General features: G+C 49.1%; 1 protein-coding gene across 9 annotated transcripts in view; it reads right to left on the reverse strand.

Moving 5' to 3' along the window:
- The window catches only part of PRDM16 (PR/SET domain 16), a 277,207-nt gene that overhangs the window by 33,005 nt on the left and 223,320 nt on the right, over positions 1-20,882 (reverse strand). For all 9 annotated transcript variants that reach the window (XM_065696208.1, XM_065696206.1, XM_065696205.1 and 6 more), the window contains 3 exons: positions 13,925-14,059; positions 8,018-8,120; positions 1,814-2,012 (listed from right to left, as the gene is read on the reverse strand). In XM_065696208.1, the coding sequence (XP_065552280.1) occupies positions 1,814-2,012; positions 8,018-8,120; positions 13,925-14,059 (437 nt within the window). The remainder of the gene's footprint in view (positions 1-1,813; positions 2,013-8,017; positions 8,121-13,924; positions 14,060-20,882) is intronic.

Raw genomic sequence — 20,882 nt, forward strand, 5'->3', positions numbered from 1 at the left:
CCCAGAAGAAGCTTCACCAGACAACTGTGAACACCTTCACTCACAGGGGTAAGTACCCACTAAAGGAGAAAAGGGATTTACAGCTTTTCTGCTCCTCTTAACCCCTGCAAAACGGACCCAGTTTTGGGTCTACTCCAAGCCAAGGGGAGCCAGGAAGCACACAGATGGCACAAAGAGGAGACACATCCATTTCAAAAGGGTCTTTCCTAAAGGAACATAAAAGCTCCAGAGTGCTGGAAGCTGAAGAGGGGAAAGTTTCTATCACTGTCAGAGAGGCCAAAGAATGAGAATTTCTACTAAAATCATGAATATTTAAAACATTTAAAGGCAGTTTCCTTTTCTCATCAGGTAAAAATAATGAAGGGAATTGCAGCCTCCTGGTGTCTGACTGAAAGTGGCCAAGGTAGAAACATGAGGTGAGGAATAAAGACATCCAACCGTGCCAACAGACCCACTGCACAGGTATCGCTGGCAGGCAGTATCTGTTACTACCTTTACAGTGCCCACAACGCAGCCAAGAGCCGAGCTCTGTTCAGGACAGATAAACCACTGGAATGTTCTTTGCGTTTCACCTTTCTCTACTGTTTTAAAAGAGATTTTTTCCCTTCACTTACCTAGATAAAAGATCTGAGAGGAACAACGTAATTAAGCTCAAAATGCCTGATGCCAGTGAACATCACCTTTTTATATCTGTAACTGAAATGAAACAGGCCTTATACTGGCTTAAAGCTCTTTTTATGACATAAGGATTGCCAGTTCTCACAACAACTCTTGCTGCTTGTGGTGTTTGTTCATTTAAGAACTCAACTGAAGTAAGTGAGAACTTCAGCCCCGGTAACAGAGCAAACTCGAGCCCTTACGCTGGGAGGAAAACCTTGAAAACACAGCTCAGGGGTTAAAGCCTTAAAATGCAAATACACACAAGCCTAAAAGGATTAAACCCCCCCTCAAGTTCTTAAAACTGGCTCCTACTATTCAACCATTTGAGTCTCAGGTTGGAAACGGATCAGAAATCTCAAAGATCCCTGCTTTAAAGCTGTATGCGATCACTATCACATTATGCTTGGAGGAGGCACAAGTTCAATTAAAGCTTATTGGGCAAAAGAACTCTTCCTTTTCGAAATTAATTCCATCTTGTTTAGAGTTGTCTTAGAACAATAACTGAATAATTACTGCAAATAAAACGAGCTGGGGAACATCCCATCTTCTCTCTTTTCACATTTCTATTGCAAGAACACTTGGTGAATATAAAATCTTTACATGAACCTTTTCTTTATCAAAAAACCACTGAAAATTTGATTGGAATAGGAGTTTTTAATTGCTTCTGCAGAGGAGTCATCACCACGTGAAGAGCTCTCAGTGTAATAACAGCTCTTTATACCCACTGATCTCAAATGACCAGAATTAGATATAAAAGAAGTGCTCACACAAATATTGGCAGAACATGTTACCCCTCAGAACCAGCTCACATGGGAGCTGCACAGATGCTAACGGGGTCTCTCAACCTGTCACAGCCCTGACAATGGGAATTCAGAGAACAACCCTTGAAGCTTTACAGTGCCAATGATCTGTGGATGCTTCTGCCAAGAGTAATGAAAAGCATCACAGCTGATGAAACCAAGGGCAAATACAGTGCTGTCCAATAGCGAATGACACTGAAGGATCCTAAAACCAACATTCCGTAACCCTATGGAGAATGGAAAGGTCTGAGCCACCCAGCTCTCACCTTGTCCTGCATTTCCCATCACCAGATGGACAGCACAGGAGGCACCGAAAGGCGCAGGCTGGGGAGGGTCTGGCAGCTGTGTGGTACCTGTATTTATTGGGGAACATCCTCTCGCAGTCTTTGCACTCATAGACCTGTCCATCGCCGAGACCTTCCTGCTTGATCTCATCACTCAGGCTCTCGTAGAGGGAGCTGACGGCGCTGCAGGCGTACTTCTTGTGGCGTCGCAGGTCGAGCTTGGACTGGAACAGTTCATCGCAGTCCTCGCAGCGGAACGAGTGCTCTTCTGCAACACACACACAAAAGGCTTTTGACTTGAGCGTCAGGAAGTTCAAGCAAGTCTCATTATTGCACCCGACACTGAGCTTGTGAAGAGAAGGTAATACCCTGTGAGGATCTATCAAACAGAGAGGTCTGCAAGTGAGAGGGGAGAGAAAGCCAGGCAGGCTGGGCCAGCACAATGCTCCCACTTTGAGCATTAAGAGAAAAACATCAATCATCTAACCAGGAGAGATGTCGTGTTCTTTGTGTCCTGGCCTCTGCTGAGACATTGAGACCTACAAGAACTAGTAGATACACCGAAAGCAAGGGCAGTTCTGGAGTACCGTGCTTGTTTGCAATGAGGTTTTTGGGAAATAGGAGCAAGCTTTTCCTCAGGAGTGCCCACCAGGGGAAAAAAGGAACAAACCCTGCTCCTGTAGAGAGATACCGGAGAAGAAAATTGCCCCAGCACAGACCTGGGGAAGCTCCTTTCCAAGACAATGTCTTTCTAGTGTTATCGCTTTGACTCAGCCGGCACAACTGCAGAGCACAGTGAGCCATCGAACCAGAGGAGCTCCAAAGCAGAGCTCCAAGGAGGAAAGCAAAGGCAGCCAAATGCTTTAATGCTTTGCTGTTTTGCCTTTTTTTGTCTTAAAATAAAAAAGAGAAAGATGTAATGCACGTAATAAATTACTGCAGTCAAGGTCAAACAAATTAAAAAGAGGGCAGCTATTATTAAGTTTACAAGGCAGCATCCTGACCACAGTGCCAAGCCAAACAAGCGGCTCGGAGCTGTAAATTTTCCAGGAGAACAATCTCTGCGAGGGAGTGGGGATAACTCCAGGTTCCTCCAGCCTGGAACAGCAGCTTCCCAGTGACCTGCCTCAGTGCCCTGCCCTCCTCACCCTCTTCCTCTGCACCCCGAGCTCTGCTTCCTTCGTACCAAGTGTTGTTCCCTTTTCCTGATGACTTCCGAAAGAAAAGCCTGTGGTAAAATGCATGAGCTCAAGGGAAGAGTGGAAAGATTCTCAGGGATGCAGCCAAAAGCCAGCGCTGTGATGGATCTGATCCATCGCTGCTGCTCTGCGGGCAAGTGGGTGATGGGGCCGATCTCTGCCTGGAGCCGTTTTCAAAGCCTACAACCTTTCAGGAAACCCTTGGTTTGCCCAGTTCTGCACAATCGCAACCACTCACGCTGTGCTTTAAGGCCTGAAATTGTGTTTTATATATAAATCAGGGTTAATTCTGTTAAAAGGCTGCCACAGCACAAGGCAGCATCGCCCGGAGCCAGGCGCTTCCCACCTGCATGTGGGCACTGCTTTCCCTTCGCTGCTTCTCTCGACACAGCTTGCTCAGACCCTGTGGTTTTCACCCTGTGCCCCTGCACGCCGGGGAGCCTGCGACGTGCTGCTGTGGTGACTCAGACCAGATCCCTTCAGCTGCCACAGCGGAGCTACGTAGGCAGATGAAACCCAAAGTGGTCCACACCTACACGGAAAGCAGCGACATGCCCACGAGCTGGGAGCAGTCACACACAGCTGAAGGAGGAAAGAGCACCACGACCCAAGCAGCAGAGCCTGGCTCTTCATCCAGGTGCGGGTCTGCTGCCACTACACCCCGTTTACACAGGGAATGAATACAATGCAGAGGTGCTTTGGGATTTCCTGACCTGCAGAAGAGAGGGATGTAAAAGGAATAAAATCCATCAGGTCCACATTTTCCTGTAGGGGTGGGAAAGGATCTTGACTAAAAAAACAAGACCTAAGGGAAGAACATACCCACACCTTACCCATTTCAACTCGTTTTGACAGATCGTATACTCTGAAATTGCTATCAGCAGCCTCACAACGAAGTGGGTCAGGCTCTGCTCTACGCCTTAGAGAAACTGTTTACTGGCACTTTGTAGAGCAGTACACCAATATGCATCTCATGTGGTTTATTGTCCCTGGGGCAGGAAACCTGGAAATTAAGATATAAAGAACTACCCAGCAGCACCGAGACACTGTGTGTAACCTATCATTAAAATAATCCCAACTACTTTTTCATGAGGAAAAAGAAGAAAAAGGATGTGTAGTATCATGGTACGTCTTGTTACTGCATTTTACTTATAACAGCAGCACAGAGCATGCAGAGTTACCTGGCAGAATGTAACATTTCATCTGCATGTGTTTATGAACCCAAATCATCCCCACTTTGAGAGCAGCATGGGAGGGGTGAGGGCTGAGTTCAGTGCATTTAGGTACCTCTTCTCCCTCCATACATCCATATTTAGGGTAAGAAGAGAGAAGCCTGACAGCACCAAGTGCTGGAGCACATGAACCGCATGGGCTGAGGCAGCGATCTCCTTCTGCATCACTCCTCATCATCAGTGAAGCACATCAGCTCCAGAACAAGTGCTTCTCTGCTACAGCGTTGGGGTTTCAGAGCCTCAGACGTCAGGCTGCCCTCACAGTGTTGCTGGCACCAATAGCCATGACCTCGCTTTTGGTACGTGGGACAGAAGTTCATCTGACTCATGCAGCCACTGAACCGTGGAGGAAGAGGATAAATCCCTCACTGACTCCAGCTAACGTGGAGCTGCCCTGGCGCGGGGTCTGCCTGCCTCCGAATTCACCCACAAACCGGCTGTTTCCCCTCTTTGCTCCTTCCTAACACAGCGATGCCCCAACACAAGAAGCTTTTCTGCAGGGGCAACCAAAAGCCCCCCAGCCTGGGAACTGCTTCTTGAGAAGCTCCTATGAAACTCCCAGCATCTCTCCAGCTCCAACTGGCAATTCCCCAGACCTGCAAACTTGGAATGGAGGAAACAGGGATTTTTTCCCCTTTTTGTTTTGACTCCCCAGAAAACACATCAAGATACCTCCTGCAGATCTGCACTCAACACTTAGAATCATAGAATAGTTCGGGTTGGAAAGGACCTCAAGATGATCCACTTCCAACCCCCCTGCCATGGGCAGGGACACCTCACACTAAACCATCCCACACAAGGCTTCATCCAGCCTGGCCTTGAACACCGCCAGGGATGGAGCACTCACAACCTCCCTGGGCAACCCATTCCAGTGCCTCACCACCCTCACAGGAAAGAATTTCCTCCTTAGATCCAATCTAAACTTCCCCTGTTTCAGTTTGAACCCGTTACCCCTTGTCCTGTCACTGCAGTCCCTGATGAAGAGTCCCTCCCCAGCATCCCTATAGGCCCCCTTCAGACACTGGAAGGCTGCTCTGAGGTCCCCACGCAGCTTCTCTTCTGCAGGCTGAACAGCCCCAACTTCTCAGCCTGTCTTCATACGGGAGGTGCTCCAGTCCCTGATCATCCTTGTGGCCTCCTCTGGACTTGTTCCAGCAGTTCCATGTCCATTTTATGTTGAGGACACCAGAACTGCACACAATGCTCCAGGTGAGGTCTCACAAGAACAGAGTAGAGGGGCAGGATCACCTCCTCACTTCCTACTTCAGTCTGAGATCTACAGGATTAACTGGATCTTCCTTTACCCAAACTATCCTCTAGGAACCACAAATCCACTTTGAGTTTGGAAAAGCAGCCACTGAGCAGAATTTACTGCATACCTGGCTGCAGATGGACTCACAAGCATCCCCTCCCAGAGCATACAACCTGTTGTTATCAACGAGAATAATGTATTTTGGTCCTTTCTATCAGATTACAGAGTCGACAAATACACTGACAGCCTCAGTAATAACTGTCACAGCGCTTTTGCACTTGCCTGCTTTCAGAGCTACACAGATTTTACAGCTCTTGTGTGTCACTAAACTGAGAAACCCTGTGTATTCTGTGCAGGCTTGTGCTTGAGCTACAGCGTTCCTCTTCCATCCCCCCAAAAACCAGCATCTTCATAGATGGAGAAGATGGATGATAGGGAAAGAAATTCACGTGTTTCAGAAAATTTGGGCTTGGAAAAAGAATGTTTTACTGAGAAGAATTAGAGAACAGACAAAAATACCACTGAAAGCCTTGTAGCCACGTGTCATTCCTGTTGCAAACGCTATTTTGGTGCTCAGGTTAAGCAGAGGAAGAACTGACTGGCTGGTAGAGCGGCTGATTATATCACATCAATGCCCAACACCCATTCCCCTGGCATTCCCACTTCTGAACTTTAGAATAGTGGAGATCAGACCTCAATAAATAGTGCTGCAGGGAACGGAACTGACCTGCACACTAAGGGCCAGACCATCACCCTGCAAAAACAAAACTGAAGGAAGGAAGGAGGCCCAGGACTCAGCTCAGGAGTCCTGCAATGGATTGTGTGTCCCTGCATCAGACACGGTCTGCAGAGTTCAGGTTTACTGAGGGGCTTTTTTTTCCTTCTTTAAGCACCAAAAATAAAAATAGAGCCCTTCAAAACAAGTTCTCGTCGAAGTTTCCTTCTTCCCTTAAGCACCGCAAATGACAACAGCGCCCTTCAAAAGCAGGTTCCGACTCGGGCACCTTACAGGGGGAAGGGGATACAAAGAAAAGGAAAATCCAGTTACACAAAAATTGCTGCCTGCTCCCCACGTCTTGTTTGTCAAATCCCGGGTTCTGGGCGCCTATCTGGAGCTCCATCAGTAACACTCAGGACAAAGCAGGAATGTAGCAGAAAAATAAATCAGTGCCTAATAGCTTTCAGAGAAACCAAGGGGAACACAATTATGTGGCATCTACATGCTAATCTACCAGACTTGAATCTCAAAGGAGTTCAAGTGCCCTACTCAAAATTCCTGCAGTGATAAGGGGTCTGCTGTGTTTGGCTGGGGTTTGGAGAAAAGATTTTTATGATAATTATCTTTGTGCTGAGCAATTTTGCATTTTCTTTCGTGTTAATTCAGGCTGGAGATGGGGGTGCGAGGGAGGCAGCGGGGAGATAGCACAGGCTCAAAGCAGAACGTGGTAAGAAGTCAAATATTTAATGTTGGCCTATTAGGTTTGAAAGCAATTATGCAGCAAAAGCACTAGGCACTGCCAGGAAGACACAGATAGATGTTACACAGGGACAACGGTGGAAAACAAGGAGCACTTTCTGCTCTTTCAAATAAAAGCTCATTAGAAACTGAAATGCAAAACAGTGGTGGGTTTTCCTGCTGGTTTCTCCCTGATATCAAAGCAAAGGTCTCTCCCTCACTGGAAACAGAAATTACTCATCTCGGTATGTTGGGCCCAAGAAAATGATTAACTTAGGGAGGAAGAAGGCTAAAAAAAGAATCCCAAACTTGACATCGCTCCAGCCCTGGACCTTCAGCAACAGAGCGTTCAGCAGCACCAACCCTCAAACCACCCACCTCTGCAGGGATATTGCAGCTAATAGCTTACACTCTTACAGAGTTCCACCACAAATGTGAGTCTGAAAATTATACTGAGATAGAGGTGAAGGAACACAGATGTACTGCGGGATGCCCAGGTGAGACGAGTGAAATTGCAGTGATTCATTACGTAGAACAGCGTTTCCAACTCACGGTTTAAAAACAGCCGGTAGAGAATGTGTGGATAGAAATTAGCCATAAATAATAACGTGAAGCCTGCAACAGGCTCTGCAGTCGAGGAATGAATGGAAGACAAGTCATACACCCTCATCATCTCTTCATTGTTGAGAAAAACACTCGCTTTCAGGGTTTCAGAGTTGTCTGTATTCTGGCAATAATAATTCTCTAGCAATGAGTCTTCCATCCTCTGCCCAGTTCCCCCTTTTCCACGTAATCTGAAGCACTAGAGACCAGTATTCCATTGGGATGGTTTGAACCATTTTCATTACACCCAAAGACATATGGGGACACTGGGGATGCAAAAGGCACCTCCAGTCATATTCCAAATCACAGTGTTCCACAAAGAGAAGCAGCAAATTAATCTGGTGTATGCCTTGAGGTTAATAGAACTGGCTATCTTTGAGAGTGAAATTGAGCACAACACATTAACAGTGACTGGAGGGGCAGGTCCTGGAGCAGGGCTTTGTCCCAGTTCAGCACTGAGTGAGGATCCCAACATTCCAGGTGTGCCGGTGAGAGGTGCAGAAAGTCCTGTCTGGCAAAAGGAGGCCTTACCTTCCATGCTGGGCGCCATGTTCCCAAGTGAATAACCACCTTCCTTCAAATACACCAAGAGCTCTTCGCCTGGCTCAATTTCTTTAATAACTTTATAATAGATCTGGGAATCAGAAACAGAAATTGAGAGACACGTTAAAGGTGCAAAGACTTGCATTTCACATTTTAACCCATAACGCAAATCATCCCAGCTGATCGGGGAGGCTGTCACTTGAGTTAGAATCATAGAATCATAGAACAGTTAGGGCTGGAAAGGACCTCAAGATCATCCAGTTCCAACCCCCCTGCCATGGGCAGGGACACCTCACACTAAACCATCCCACCCAAGGCTTCGTCCAACCTGGCCTTGAACACTGCCAGTGATGGAGCACTCACAACCTCCCTGGGCAACCCATTCCAGTGCCTCACCACCCTCACAGGAAAGAATTTCCTCCTTAGATCCAATCTAAACTTCCCCTGTTTCAGTTTGAACCCGTTACCCCTTGTCCTGTCACTACAGTCCCTGACAAAGAGTCCCTCCCCAGCATCCCTATAGGCCCCCTTCAGGTACTGGAAGGCTGCTATGAGGTCCCCACGCAGCCTTCTCTTCTCCAGGCTGAACAGCCCCAACTTCCTCAGCCTGCAGAGTTCTGTGACAACTGCTGCTCAGAGCTCTTTTCCCCTGCCTTAATCTCGCTCTCTGTGTGTCAGTGGTTCATGCAGCTTGGACAATAACGTTGTATTTAGGGTAACAGCCCCTCTCCTTCAAATCACACATCTTCCCATTGTTTTCCCTACCTCCTGTAAGCTCAGTGTATTTGTTAGAGAGAAGATTAAACAGATGGAATTGATGCTTCTCTGGCCCCATGATTAGAGACCTGAATTAGTGTATGCCCACAGAATCATGTTGCAGGTTACTCTCATTTAGAGCCTGAGTGTCTGAGCCCTAAAGCCAAGTCCTGAACTGCTCTCCAGGTGAGCAGTTACCCCATTCAGAGCTCCACCTGAGCACAGAACCTGGCCCTTCTGGAAGGTACCAAGCTCCACACTGCTCCTGGCCCTATCTCCCTTGTTACATGACGTAAAACCAAGAATGGGAACCACGCACTGGCTGTTTAATATGGGCAGGACAGGGCTTAAAGGACACTTGGGCTCAGACAGGCTTCCAGAACCAGCAAGAACTCTCAGACTCCAAGGACGCATCACTTAAAAAGTATTACAAGGAGAAGGAAATCCCCTGCATCCAACGCTGCAACAAGCAGCAGCTGAAGGACGTCGGGAGCAGGACGGGGGTTTGGGAGACCGGCAAGGGGGAGGATCGGAGCTCCGTGAAATCCAAGGGGCTCAGCGCATTCCGTACGTTCTCCCAACTTCGGGCGCACGCTGGGCCCCGTCCTCTTCCAGCAACAACACTGCCGGCGACGGTTACTCACGGCCAGGCTCGAACAGCGACGCCTGAACTCCGCGTGCAGGACACCGGCCCCGGCTTGCCCGGCACGGCCCCCCCTCAGTCACCCTTCGCTCCGGCTCCTCCTTTACCGGCAACAGCGCCGCCGAGCCCCTCCGTGCCCCCCGCGCGTCCGCGGCCCCGGCCAGGGCGGCGGCAGCGGCCCCCCTGCGCCCCGCCCGCGGCCCCGCGCCCCGACGCGGCGGTGACGGCCGCCGCCCGCCCCGCGCTCCAGCCCGGTACAGACCCAGCCACGCTCGCTGCCGCCGCCGCGCAGGCGGCCCCGGGCAGCCGGGACCCGAGCACCGAGCCCGGCCCGGCGCGGCCCCCGCCCGCCCCAGCAGGGGGCAGGCTCCGCCCGCCGACGGGGCCGATGTCGCGACAGCCGGCACCAAACCCGCTCCCCCGGGCCCTACTTCTAAGCACGGTCCGCGGACGGCGCGCTCCGCACGGGCGCTCCCGGCGCTGGTCTCCGCTCCCCGCCGCGCCGCCCGCACGGTCACTGCCACACGAGCTCTGCCGCACGAACCGGCCCCCCCGGGCAGGCCAGGAAAGCCCTGACGCAGGGTCTGGAGGCCAAATGCTTAAGATGAGAGACGAAATCACTGCTCGTGACTTAACCCCCCAACGCCATCCCTGCCCTCGCACAACCCTGGGCAGAACTGTCAGCACTTTGTACCGGTCTGTAACCAACCCCCCCACTGAACAGACGCCCGCCCGTGTCCCGCATGCCCTCTAGGAGATGTACGAGCAGGGAATGTGGGCTTGGGCAGCTGAAGGAGCCGAGCGCGGAAGGGCTTCTCACTGTACAGCACACTGAGATGCTCAGCTGAGCAGTGCCATACACAACTGACCGGCAGATCCATGCTCAAGCCCAGATGTGAGGAGGTGAACATAGCTCTGAGACCACACTCCTCTGTGAGGCACGGATCGGATCCATCAGTTCGCTGCGAACTATCCAAGTGGCACAAAACTGAACTATCCAAGTGGCACAAAACTCTCCCTTTTCCCATTATTCTTTTCACTCGCACTTCAACTCTCCTTCCCGCCCGCTCATTCAACAAGAAAAGCTTTTCCCAGGACCAAATCACACCGAGTTTAACGGCAAAACAAAACCAAAACCGAAAGACAGACTAGGAATGAGCACAGAGTTTAGGGCTTGACTCGGGAAAACAACTCACCCTTGTGCCACCACTTGCAGCTAGCAAGGAGGAAAAAGAGCTCAACATAGGCACTAACAGCCACTTCTCGTTCAGGTGGTGATCCCCAACCAGGCCAGCAGAGCCCAGCCACGGTCTGAGGGGTTCACCCAGCTCCTCGATCCATTCTCAACTTTTACACTGGAAAAAAATCCTCCGGGATTGCAAGCAGGAGCCACGGCGAGCCCCTCCGCCTCCCAGAACAAAGTACCTCCTTGTGCAGGAGCCCGTGTCTGTTGCAGCCCTTCCAGAGACACGGAGCAAGCCTCGTTAATCATTAGGGAAAAGCTGGGTTCTGCTGGAGTCACATTAATTTCATCAAACATTTCATTATAATAATTAACTTCATCTTGCCATCGTGCTACCGATGGTCTGAACTCATTACAAGTGCTGCCGCGTTTCCTTTGCCTTTTGTTACTTGTTGTGCACCAAACCCCATCACATTTCCTACTCCATCAGAACATTTACATGCATAAATCACCGACGTTCATACAAAAACACCACGCATTATCACGTCTTATTTGTCCCAACAAGAGGGGCACCTTTCCTAATATTAAGTCGTGTTTATTTGACACAAAAGAGTTAAAAATCCAAGAGGGGTTTGGGCAGTGCTCTCCCAGGGCACGGGGTGCTAAGAAAGAAGGGAAAATGGAAAGTAAAAATACCCAGAGGAATCCTCTTCCCATCTGGGCTCGATACCGGGGTTTGTGCTGTGCCTGTGGATGCAAACTGGTGCAGCAGCAACCTGGCTGTGGCTGCAACAGTTTGCAGCGCTCAGCAAGCAGTGGGTGCGATTACAGCAGCAGCGCTAGCGCAGAGCCGCGGCTCACGGCCCCACGCCGAGGCTGCTCTCGCAGCCGAACCGAAGCTGCACATCCCTGAGCAGAAGCTGGGGGCTGTGGGGTGTCTGCAGGGTCAGGGCAAGAGATGGAGATGAAACATGTGGGGTGAGAGCCCGGCATTACCTCATTATTTAGGCATCCTTCATCAGAACCAGCTCTGTTTACCTGCCGCCTGAGTTACGTCTCCCATTTATCTCTGCTTCCCCGTGGCACCACGTTTGTGCTTGCGGGAATAAAGAGCATTAGAGACCGGAGCAAACAACTGCAGCGTGTCCTGAGATCAAAACACAGCCCCACCAAGTGCAGCAGGAGGGAAGGACGGACGGACAACCCCAATGAGCTCAAGAGCAGTTGCTTTACGTTCTCATCCTGCAGACAGTGAACTCCAGCAGCACCCCGGCACTGACACACAGAGATCAGTGCTCACTGCTGCTGCAGAGGACAGAACAGGGACAAGTTTGGCCTCGCGTGGCCCTGGGATGGGGCTGCACATTCTGCTTTTGTTCAGCTGGTTTTTCCCTCCTTTGCAGTCGCCTTCCCTTTGTTTCAACTAAGCCACATTGCTTTTGATTTCCTCTTCTTAAGGCATTGTATCGCATACGTAGGAATCCTGAGCAGTCACCCAGTATTTATGTATTGAGAAGCACAAAATACTTATAAACTATCTTCATTACACACACAGATACAAGCTTGGCTTATTAAACACCAGCCCGATGTTCCCATCACTGCAGCCCCTGCTCACCCTTCTTTTTTCCACTGTATGACACACAAAAGCACCAGCATCCTCCTGAACCTCAATGGTACTGCACTTATTACATAGACCCTGCTTACTATTACAGCCTCCTGAGTAAGAACAACTGAACTGCTGCAGCAGTTGCCCCGTGAAGGCAGCAGTAGCAACACCAGAAAATAAAATGAAAGTCATGAATCACCTTCCAGCTGCAGCAAGCGAACCCCAGCATTCTCCTAGCATTCCTTCCCCGTCCCCCTTTAGAAACACAAGTATCTCAGTCAGTCAGGGATCTTTTGCTCTTTCCAAATACCTACCGAGTAAGAACAGATATAAAGAACAGTGGCTCCTGTTAGTTTACATCTGAAAACTGCTTTCACAACTGAGAAGCAGTTCCTGAAATGTCTCAGCTCATCGCTCTCTACATGTGGTTTAACCTGTAAATTGGAACGAAAAAATCAAACCCACTCAGAGGTCCAGATTCTGCTGTCAGCGACTTGACTAAAAATCCAGGGAAATTCCCTGGACATTCCTAGGAATGTTCCCAAGTTACAGGAGTGTAAAGGAGAACAGAATGTGGTCTGGGGAGGCACAAAGGGCCATCTCCCCATGTAAAAATGTTATTTTTCTTCCTGCAAAGCAAATGGTTTTGATTAAAAGCTCCTCCTGGCTCTTCTCTTAACGCTGATTCCTTATTTAGTGGATAATCTTTTATTGCAGAATCTGTTCTTCAGATACTCACAAACAGCCCCCAAACCCCCGCATGCCCACTCAGCAGGAAGGGTTTTGAGTCCCTCTTTTGGAAAGGAAAAATGTACCCTTGAAAGCAACGTGAAACAAAATCAGGCTGAAACCTTCCGAGAGCTGCCTCGCGCATCTCCAGGATGCTCAGTACAGCAGCACCCTGCAGAATCTCCCCTTGCACAAACCCTACCTGGGGTCTGTGCACAAGAAATTATGAAGTCGACACAAATTCCATTTTCTAAATATATCCCACAGGGAAAACGAGGGGATTCATTTCTAAAGCACAGACCAGCCCCGGCCAGGAGCACACACGTCTGTGAGAGACCAAGCTCAATGCCCTGGCCCGCAGTGAAGAACAAACTGCTCACACTCGGAGGTACCTGCAGGAAGATGATCTGTAACACCCCCAATCCCTATTAGTATGGAACTTGACTGTTATCAGCTAAATAAAAAGTAAAGAAGAGTAAAACATTTCGTACCCTTCAACTAGGTCTAACGGCAGGGGCTCTGAAAACATCCACCGCTTTCCCTTCAGTATTCACTGTCCAGTGTTTCTTAGAACCAGGATGAAGAACTCAGGTTTGCAATCTAGACGCTTTATTTGGAGTGTCTAAGAGTGTGGCTACAAGGGGCTGTATCCAAAAGGCGCCTTGGCTACTTGTGAATCCACTGAGTCTGATGAAAGCACACATCAGCTCTCAGACACCCATGCTTATGGGCTGTTTGGCATATTTCTATCTATATCTTACTCTCTTAGTTTTCACGACAACCAAATACTCTCACAGCCACCTTTATCCTTTGAAGCTTCACAATCCAGAAGAATTATTCTCAATTTCAATACCAGAAGGAACCACCAACTAACACCAGGAGAGAAGGCGGTGAGACTTGGTTTTGTGCAGCAGTGGTGTGAGAGACAACTTGGGATGAACAGGACATTCCAGAACAGTCACGGCTCAATCATCCTACCTGGTCGTTGATGTGACACACGGCCAGATTCTGCTCCTCACAGGAGCAGGCCCCCCGGATGTACTTCAGCCAGTTCCCAGCTCCACTCGGGCTAGCATCAACACAGAACTTCTCATTGCCCAGGTCATCGGCAACCTGCAGGGGAACAGGAGAAGAAACACATGGGACATCTGACAGCAAGTGACAGCTACAGACAGAAGAATGAAAGGAGAATTATTTGCGGTGTAGGTTTCCAAACAGGAAATAGAAAGGAGAAAGCTGGATGATATATCATCAATGGAGACACGTGACCAGGCTCAAATCAGCTCTTTAGTCATAATCTGAAGCTCCTGGTTAGCAGAACCCCCAAGGAAATGCATCAGAATTGTCCATGAGGAACAGGCTCAGGGTTACAGTTGTTTCAGACACAAACTCTCAAGTCTAGTGCCCACACCGGCTCAAGTCATCAGTGTGTAACTTGTCCAAGCCAAGCAGTTTGGGCAAATAGCATCTAGCTTTAATGCTCTGAATAAGCAGCAGCCCGGTGACCTCCCAGTACCAGTGATTTAAACAGCAGCAATCAGTGAAACTAAGTCACCCTGGGAATACAACACAGCAAACCCCAGGACTACACCAACAGTCCATTTCATTCCACAGCTGTATCTTACAGATGCTCTCTGTCACAGTCTAGAATTGTTTGGTTGAAGACACTCAGATAGCTCAGGGCAAAGCCAGAATTCAGCTCAATTTCACCCAGGGCTTTGCAGGGCCCTGCACCAGGCTCCACACTTCAGGAGGTCCCGTCCTAGCTACAAATCACCTGAAAATCTGTGGTTTGATCTGCGTGGAGCTGTAAAACCCAAGCAGGGGTGCGAAACCTGACAGGTCAAAATGAGAAAGAAAGAGGTTGGATGGAACCCTGAGAACCTAAACCCCTGTTTTTCACACAGACACCCACAAATAGAACAAGGCATCAGGAACCAAGGGCCAGCAGCATCCCTGAGCGGAGCTTCACGTATCACTGTTCCTGATCAATAAGGAAACTGGAACAGCTGGAAAACATAATAAATGGTATGGAGGGAGAAGAGAGTGGACAAAGCATCACCAGCAACACAGCTGTTAAACAGCAGCAAGTTATCACTTTCCAGCTGGACACAGTGAAGCAATTATGTGAGTTCTCCTACCCCATTCCATGCATTAGTAAAAGGCATTATTTTTAACTAGGGTATTTCCTAGGATTTTCACTAACACATTTTCCCTTTGCAGTTGCAATGGGCTGAAAGCTGTAATTAAGCTGCTGCAGAGGGAGTCAAGACAAACGGGACCAAGTTCTCAGCCTCGTAGGTGTGTCCCTTGAGTGCCATCCCTTCCTTTGCATTGCCACCCCTCCCGCACTACAGAGCAGAGACCTGGGATTCTGCTGCACCAGAAGCAGAAACTCATCCCCAACTCTGCATTTGAGGTGTGCTGCCTTTTACACACACCAAAGACCTGCCTCTGACCTCCACTGTGTCCCTGCGTGGCAGCTTCACTCACTCACAAGTTCTGCGCAAGAAACATTCATCAGGAGTGAGTAAAGATCAACCACATCAGCATGGAATGATGTGGACAGATGATTAGCAAAGCTGTTCAGAATGGCTTTTGCTTGTTGTAAACCCTTCTAAGTGTAGGTTTATCTAGCTTTCTAATTTCCAAGGAACACTATCTGCCTGATTAATAATAGCCTCTTTCCTGTGTGCCAACGATCCAGGAGAAAACAAAGGTAAGTGCAGGTTAAACTACTAGCTGTTCAGTTCCTGGCAGTCAGGTATTCATAGAATCATAGAAGCAACTAGGTTGGAAAAGCCCTTTAAGATCATCAAGTCCGACTGTTTCCCCAGGAAGAAATTCATTGGATACTTGCAATTTATCACTGGTACAAAACCAAAAGCAAGGCATTACCTACAAGAACACAGGCTGTGTCTTAGGAATCCTGCCTTTAAAGGACTATTATTCCATTCAAATATCAGGATTTGCAAACGCACAGTATGTGCCTTTCCCCTGCAGCTGAACACAGGCACACAGGTGATAACTCCACGGCTGGCAAACACCTTACATGTTAGCTCACTGGGATGCTTCAGTATGTGTCTAACAGTGTCAAAGTGGACATGGTGAGATACGGTCTGTGTCATGCTGAGCATCTGATGTGCTGCAGGACCAGTGCTGAGCGAGCCCAGCTCCCTGTGGCTGACACCTGCAGCTACACACCGAGTTCGCACCCTCACGCTCTTTTCTGCTGCTCTGTATGAAAGTTATGTCACAATTCAGAAAACACTGAGAAATCCAGTAGTAATCATGAACTACCACCTGCAGTACGCACTGCTGCCTCCGTCAGACCTGCACACGCAGAGTAACAGTCAAAGCCCCTCTTCTTCCACCTTAAAACACTCCGGAGAAACACACCGAAGCCTTTCACCACATCTTCTTCCAGTTCAGGTCAAAAGGGAATCGGAAATTTCCTCTGCTGAAATTCTTCAAACCAACTCTTTACAAGTCATGGTCAGCAGCAGAAGAGATTTTCTGTCTGAAGGCTCGCTTTTGGGATGCAAATGCACCACTTCTTAATGCTTAGACGTGACCATCACTGAGAGGTAACTGATGCTCTGAAGATGACCGGTGGCTTGGTGCAAGACACGTTTTGCCTCCCTTCCCCAAGTTAAACTCCATTTGGTCTGGGCAGACATGTGCACTTGCAGACGGGCTGGAAAAGCAAGCTTTCATCTGGATCGCAGCCTGTGGGCATTCCCATAAAGTTAATGATTGTGGGAGCACTTCCTTCGCCTCCTCTCCCTCTGATCAGCCTTCCATTTTATCCCACCCGCCCAAGCACGGATTTCTGTGCTTTTTTTTCCATTGAATAGGCCAAAACCCAAAGTTCATCTTTTTTTTCCTCTGCTGCAGATGGTGACTCCAGGATATACTTGTATTTATTACCCCAAAGCACCTCCCATCACTTCTGTCTTCAAATCCAACAGTTCATCCAAATACTCTCCTCTTCCCTGCCAGTTCCAGCGCCATGACTTTGCCTTGCCGAGGCGCTGCTCTCTCTCCACGTAATCCCATCTTTTCCCTGCTCCCAGCTCCCCATCCTCCTCCTCTTCACTCTACCTGGTTAAAACAAACACACCTCCAAGCTCCTTCGGGTTACGGGGCTTTGAACTGGCCACAGCAGACAAACGGCTTGGAGCAAAGCCCTGAACGCTGCCTGTGGCTGCGGCTCAGACTCATCTCCACCCAGCCAAAAGGAAATCGCTGTCATGTTCCAGGACTCACTTTGCAGCTTCATCTGCTGTCTGCTCAGCAGCAGGCAGGCTCGGGATCCAAAAGGCTCATTGATCTCGCAAAGGCTCTGTTTCATGATTTATTAACAGCAGAAATGCTGAGTTATGAAGCAAAAGTTATGGAAAAATTCTCCTGCCCGTTTACAATTTTTTTTGCACATCATTTGAGGTTTCCTGCTCCTCTAATTTGTGGGCTCTCTGTTGGGTTGTTTCTTTCACGTTTTAATGGGCAGCGTCCAACATTTGGCCTCCGCAGAGGTGTGCCGTAGGACTGGAATGCCGAGGGATCTGTCGTCAGTTAGCTTAATGGATTCCTAGTGTGCATGAAGAAACGGAGCAACCATGAGTTTGCCATCAGTGACCCAGTGTCCTGTTGCTATAACATCCCTCCCCAGAAGCCGAAAGTGTAATAAACCTTCTCATCCCATAGTTGCAGGATCTGCCTCTGACAGTTTGGCTGATGTTCGCATTTTATTTGGCAGGAGTTAGAGGGAGATTTTTCCCTTCCCCCTCCCCACTTTTTGCTTTAATGACCCACAAGCTGATTTAGAGCAATAAACTGTTGCCATGAAGTTTTGTTGTGTTTCTTTTAAATAAAGGGAAGGGAGGGACCGCTGCAATTTATGACTTTCAGAAGGAACTGAAACAGAAAGTCCATTCTTGCCGCAAAATGAAGAGAAAAAGACTTCATCCAGAGAAACACCTCTGTCAATGTGTAGACATGAAGCCTAGATGAACTCATAAATTCAGCACTCTGCCTGCAATTAAGCAGGCTTCCTGGTGCTTTGACAAAGAGTTAATGAGAAACGTGTCAGATAAAAACAGGTCACAGCACTTAAAACCGATGGGAAGAGCAGCTGAGCCAAACCCAACTTGTTGCTGCCCCCAGCTCAGGGCCACAGGAAGAGCTCTGAAGTAGGTTCAGTGAGAGCTACTCTTCGTCGCATACAGTGATTTCTTGTCCAAGCGGAAGGTCCTCCAGCACAGCCCGGAGCAGCTCCCCATCCCCAAAGTGCCCAATGATAGGAGCTGCTCCCTCAAAGCCAATACCCGTGCTCTAACTCGCCAGTGGGCAGCAGACATCTCCATCACCCTGAGCACACTGCTCAAGCCCTTGTCTTAAAACACTCGTGCATGCTCACAGGATGCACGTGCAGCGTGCGGGACTCCAGGTCTGAGTTCTCAGGGCTCAGAGAACTCAATTCATCTGCAACCACCTGCTGAGCATCCCCCCCCACCCATGTGTGCTCCCGTGGGTAAAGCACACTTCCAGATTTTCAGCTCTGTGACAAAAGCCCCGAGTAGCCAAATACTGGGAAAGCCCAGAGGAGAGGAAAAGAAATCTTCCTGGGTCCCCTCCTGTCAAACAAACACGTTCCTGCCTCGCCAGAACCGAGACAGGAGAACCACGAACACGCACCAGCACCATTGCCAAGCCCTGGGATGTGGCTGCACTGACGGGAGAGACCGACTCAGGTTTTCAGGAGAACAAATGCTTTTGAACTTTCACTGCCCCTCAATCCCCAGGTCTGGGGTGGAAATTTTCCACTGGTGGCTGCGTTTCCGAGCCCGCTGTTGTGCTACTGCATTATCTGGTTTCATGAAGGACCTGGAGGAAAAACATGAGCAAGCTGCAGGGAAAGCTGTTACTGAGACAGACTCCTCGCACGAAAACACAACCTTCTCATTCTTCTTTCCACCACATCTAAAGCACGCAAGAAATCACATGAACCAGGGCTGTTCTCTCCCCAAATGCCCTGTTCCATTTCCAAAGCAGAGGAGTCTGGATGGCTCACACATGCTCCTTCCCCTTCTTCAATTTCTTGGGCATATTTGAATCCAACTGAGCCTTTTGAAGGTCTGCCCATTATTAACTGCGATCCTCTTACGTACCAGCATAAACCAGCCAGCATTTCCTATGTGTCAGTTGGCTGTGCATCAGGACAGGGCTGCAGAACTGCAGTGTCATCAGTGTCTTTCAAGCACAGCAGATTCAGTCCAGCTGAATGGACATCAGACCTGGCTGCAAATACAAAGTCTTGCAGAGGAAACCAAGAGCAGCAACAATTATATGGTATATCACTTACAGGGCTCGATGGATGTCATCTCCATGAAAGCATCTCCTGCTCTACAAAGCAGCTTGATGCAGGCACCACAGTGTTTCAGACACCGCACTGAGTACAGGGCAGATCCCTTGGGAAAATTCTGGTCCAAAATCCCGTGGTTGACTTAAAGTTCATGCAGTGACAAAAAATGCCAGTGGATTCTTTCTGCTTCCTTCTTGGTTTCTGGTGTTTGTAACTGAGCGACCTTGGGGTTCCCCTGCACCCAGCAGTGAAGGAACCTGAGGTCCTGTTCTAATCACTGTTTCTAGGAAATGAACATTAGAAGTGGCAAGACATAGAATCATCTGTGAGAGTGAAACCAAAGAAATTGGCTCCTTCCCCTTCTTCACCCTCAAGAGGTGCCACTGCTGTAAGGAAATCACAGCCAACCTTAGAAATGAACCCTGATCAGCTTCTTCAGGTGTGTTCTGGGTGTTCTTCTGCATCAGTACGGATGGAGGTTACTGCTGCTTGACTTAAATCATCTTTTATTACTACAGCTTTATGTTAATAAGGTTTTGGGAATGGAGCTGTGGAACACCACTAACATGCAGACCTCTTCAGAGTGATTTACTGAAAGCACCGAGTGCCAAAACCATTTGCTGTGTTTCACACTCTGGCCAAAAAAGTAGCAGAGCCTTCAAATGCCCATTCATGCTGCTAACACCGGTTACAAACACCAGCCTTGCACAGCCTCAGCACAGCCCAGCAAGCATCTACCATGAGAAGACTCGCATGAAATAACATTGTCTTATGGCTTCTTGTGAGCCCCTTCCTTGGGAAGAATCCAGACTCTCACCGACAGCCCCGCTCCCTTGCCTGCAACCCCCTTGCTCTGAGCTCACACTTGATCATTAATAATATATGAACCAAATTCTAACATCAATTATCCAGGCGCCCCAGGGAAGGTGAATTAATTCAGAGAGATGAGGTTCTTGAAATAGCACGTAGTTTCCATTTAATTACTAGATTTGGGGATACGTGGCCCAAGTTCAACCAACAGGGAGGTGCAGGTAACTGATGTCCAGATCATTAAGTCCGGTAGATGTGACGGATACAACCTGTGTGTCTGACTCCCTAAAACTGAGACAAGAACTACTCCTAAAGCTCGGTAACCGGAGTTATCCCGCCACGTGGTTTTGGTGGTTGTGCCGCGTTTTGAGAACATCAGTGCGCCACAAAGCAAGCTGTCAGGGAATCAGGATCACTGGCAGGGTAGGGTATAAGCAATGCAACAAGATGGAGCTGTTAAATGGCTTGAGAGCAGGAAAGGACATGAAGGTTTATTCTTAAGGGATCCCTTCCACTGGAGCAGCTTGCTCCAAGCCCCTGTGTCCAACCTGGCCTTGAGCACTGCCAGGGATGGGGCAGCCACAGCTTCTCTGGGCACCCTGTGCCAGCGCCTCAGCAGCCTCACAGGGAAGAGCTTCTGCCTGAGAGCTCAGCTCAGTCTCCCCTCGGGCAGGTTCAAGCCATTCCCCTTGTCCTGTCCCTACAGGCCCTTGTCCCAAGCCCCTCTCCAGGTTCCCTGCAGCCCCTTTAGGCACTGGAGCT

Source organism: Lathamus discolor, chromosome 16 (genome assembly GCF_037157495.1).
Source record: "Lathamus discolor isolate bLatDis1 chromosome 16, bLatDis1.hap1, whole genome shotgun sequence".
In the NCBI taxonomy this organism is placed as follows: domain Eukaryota; kingdom Metazoa; phylum Chordata; class Aves; order Psittaciformes; family Psittacidae; genus Lathamus; species Lathamus discolor.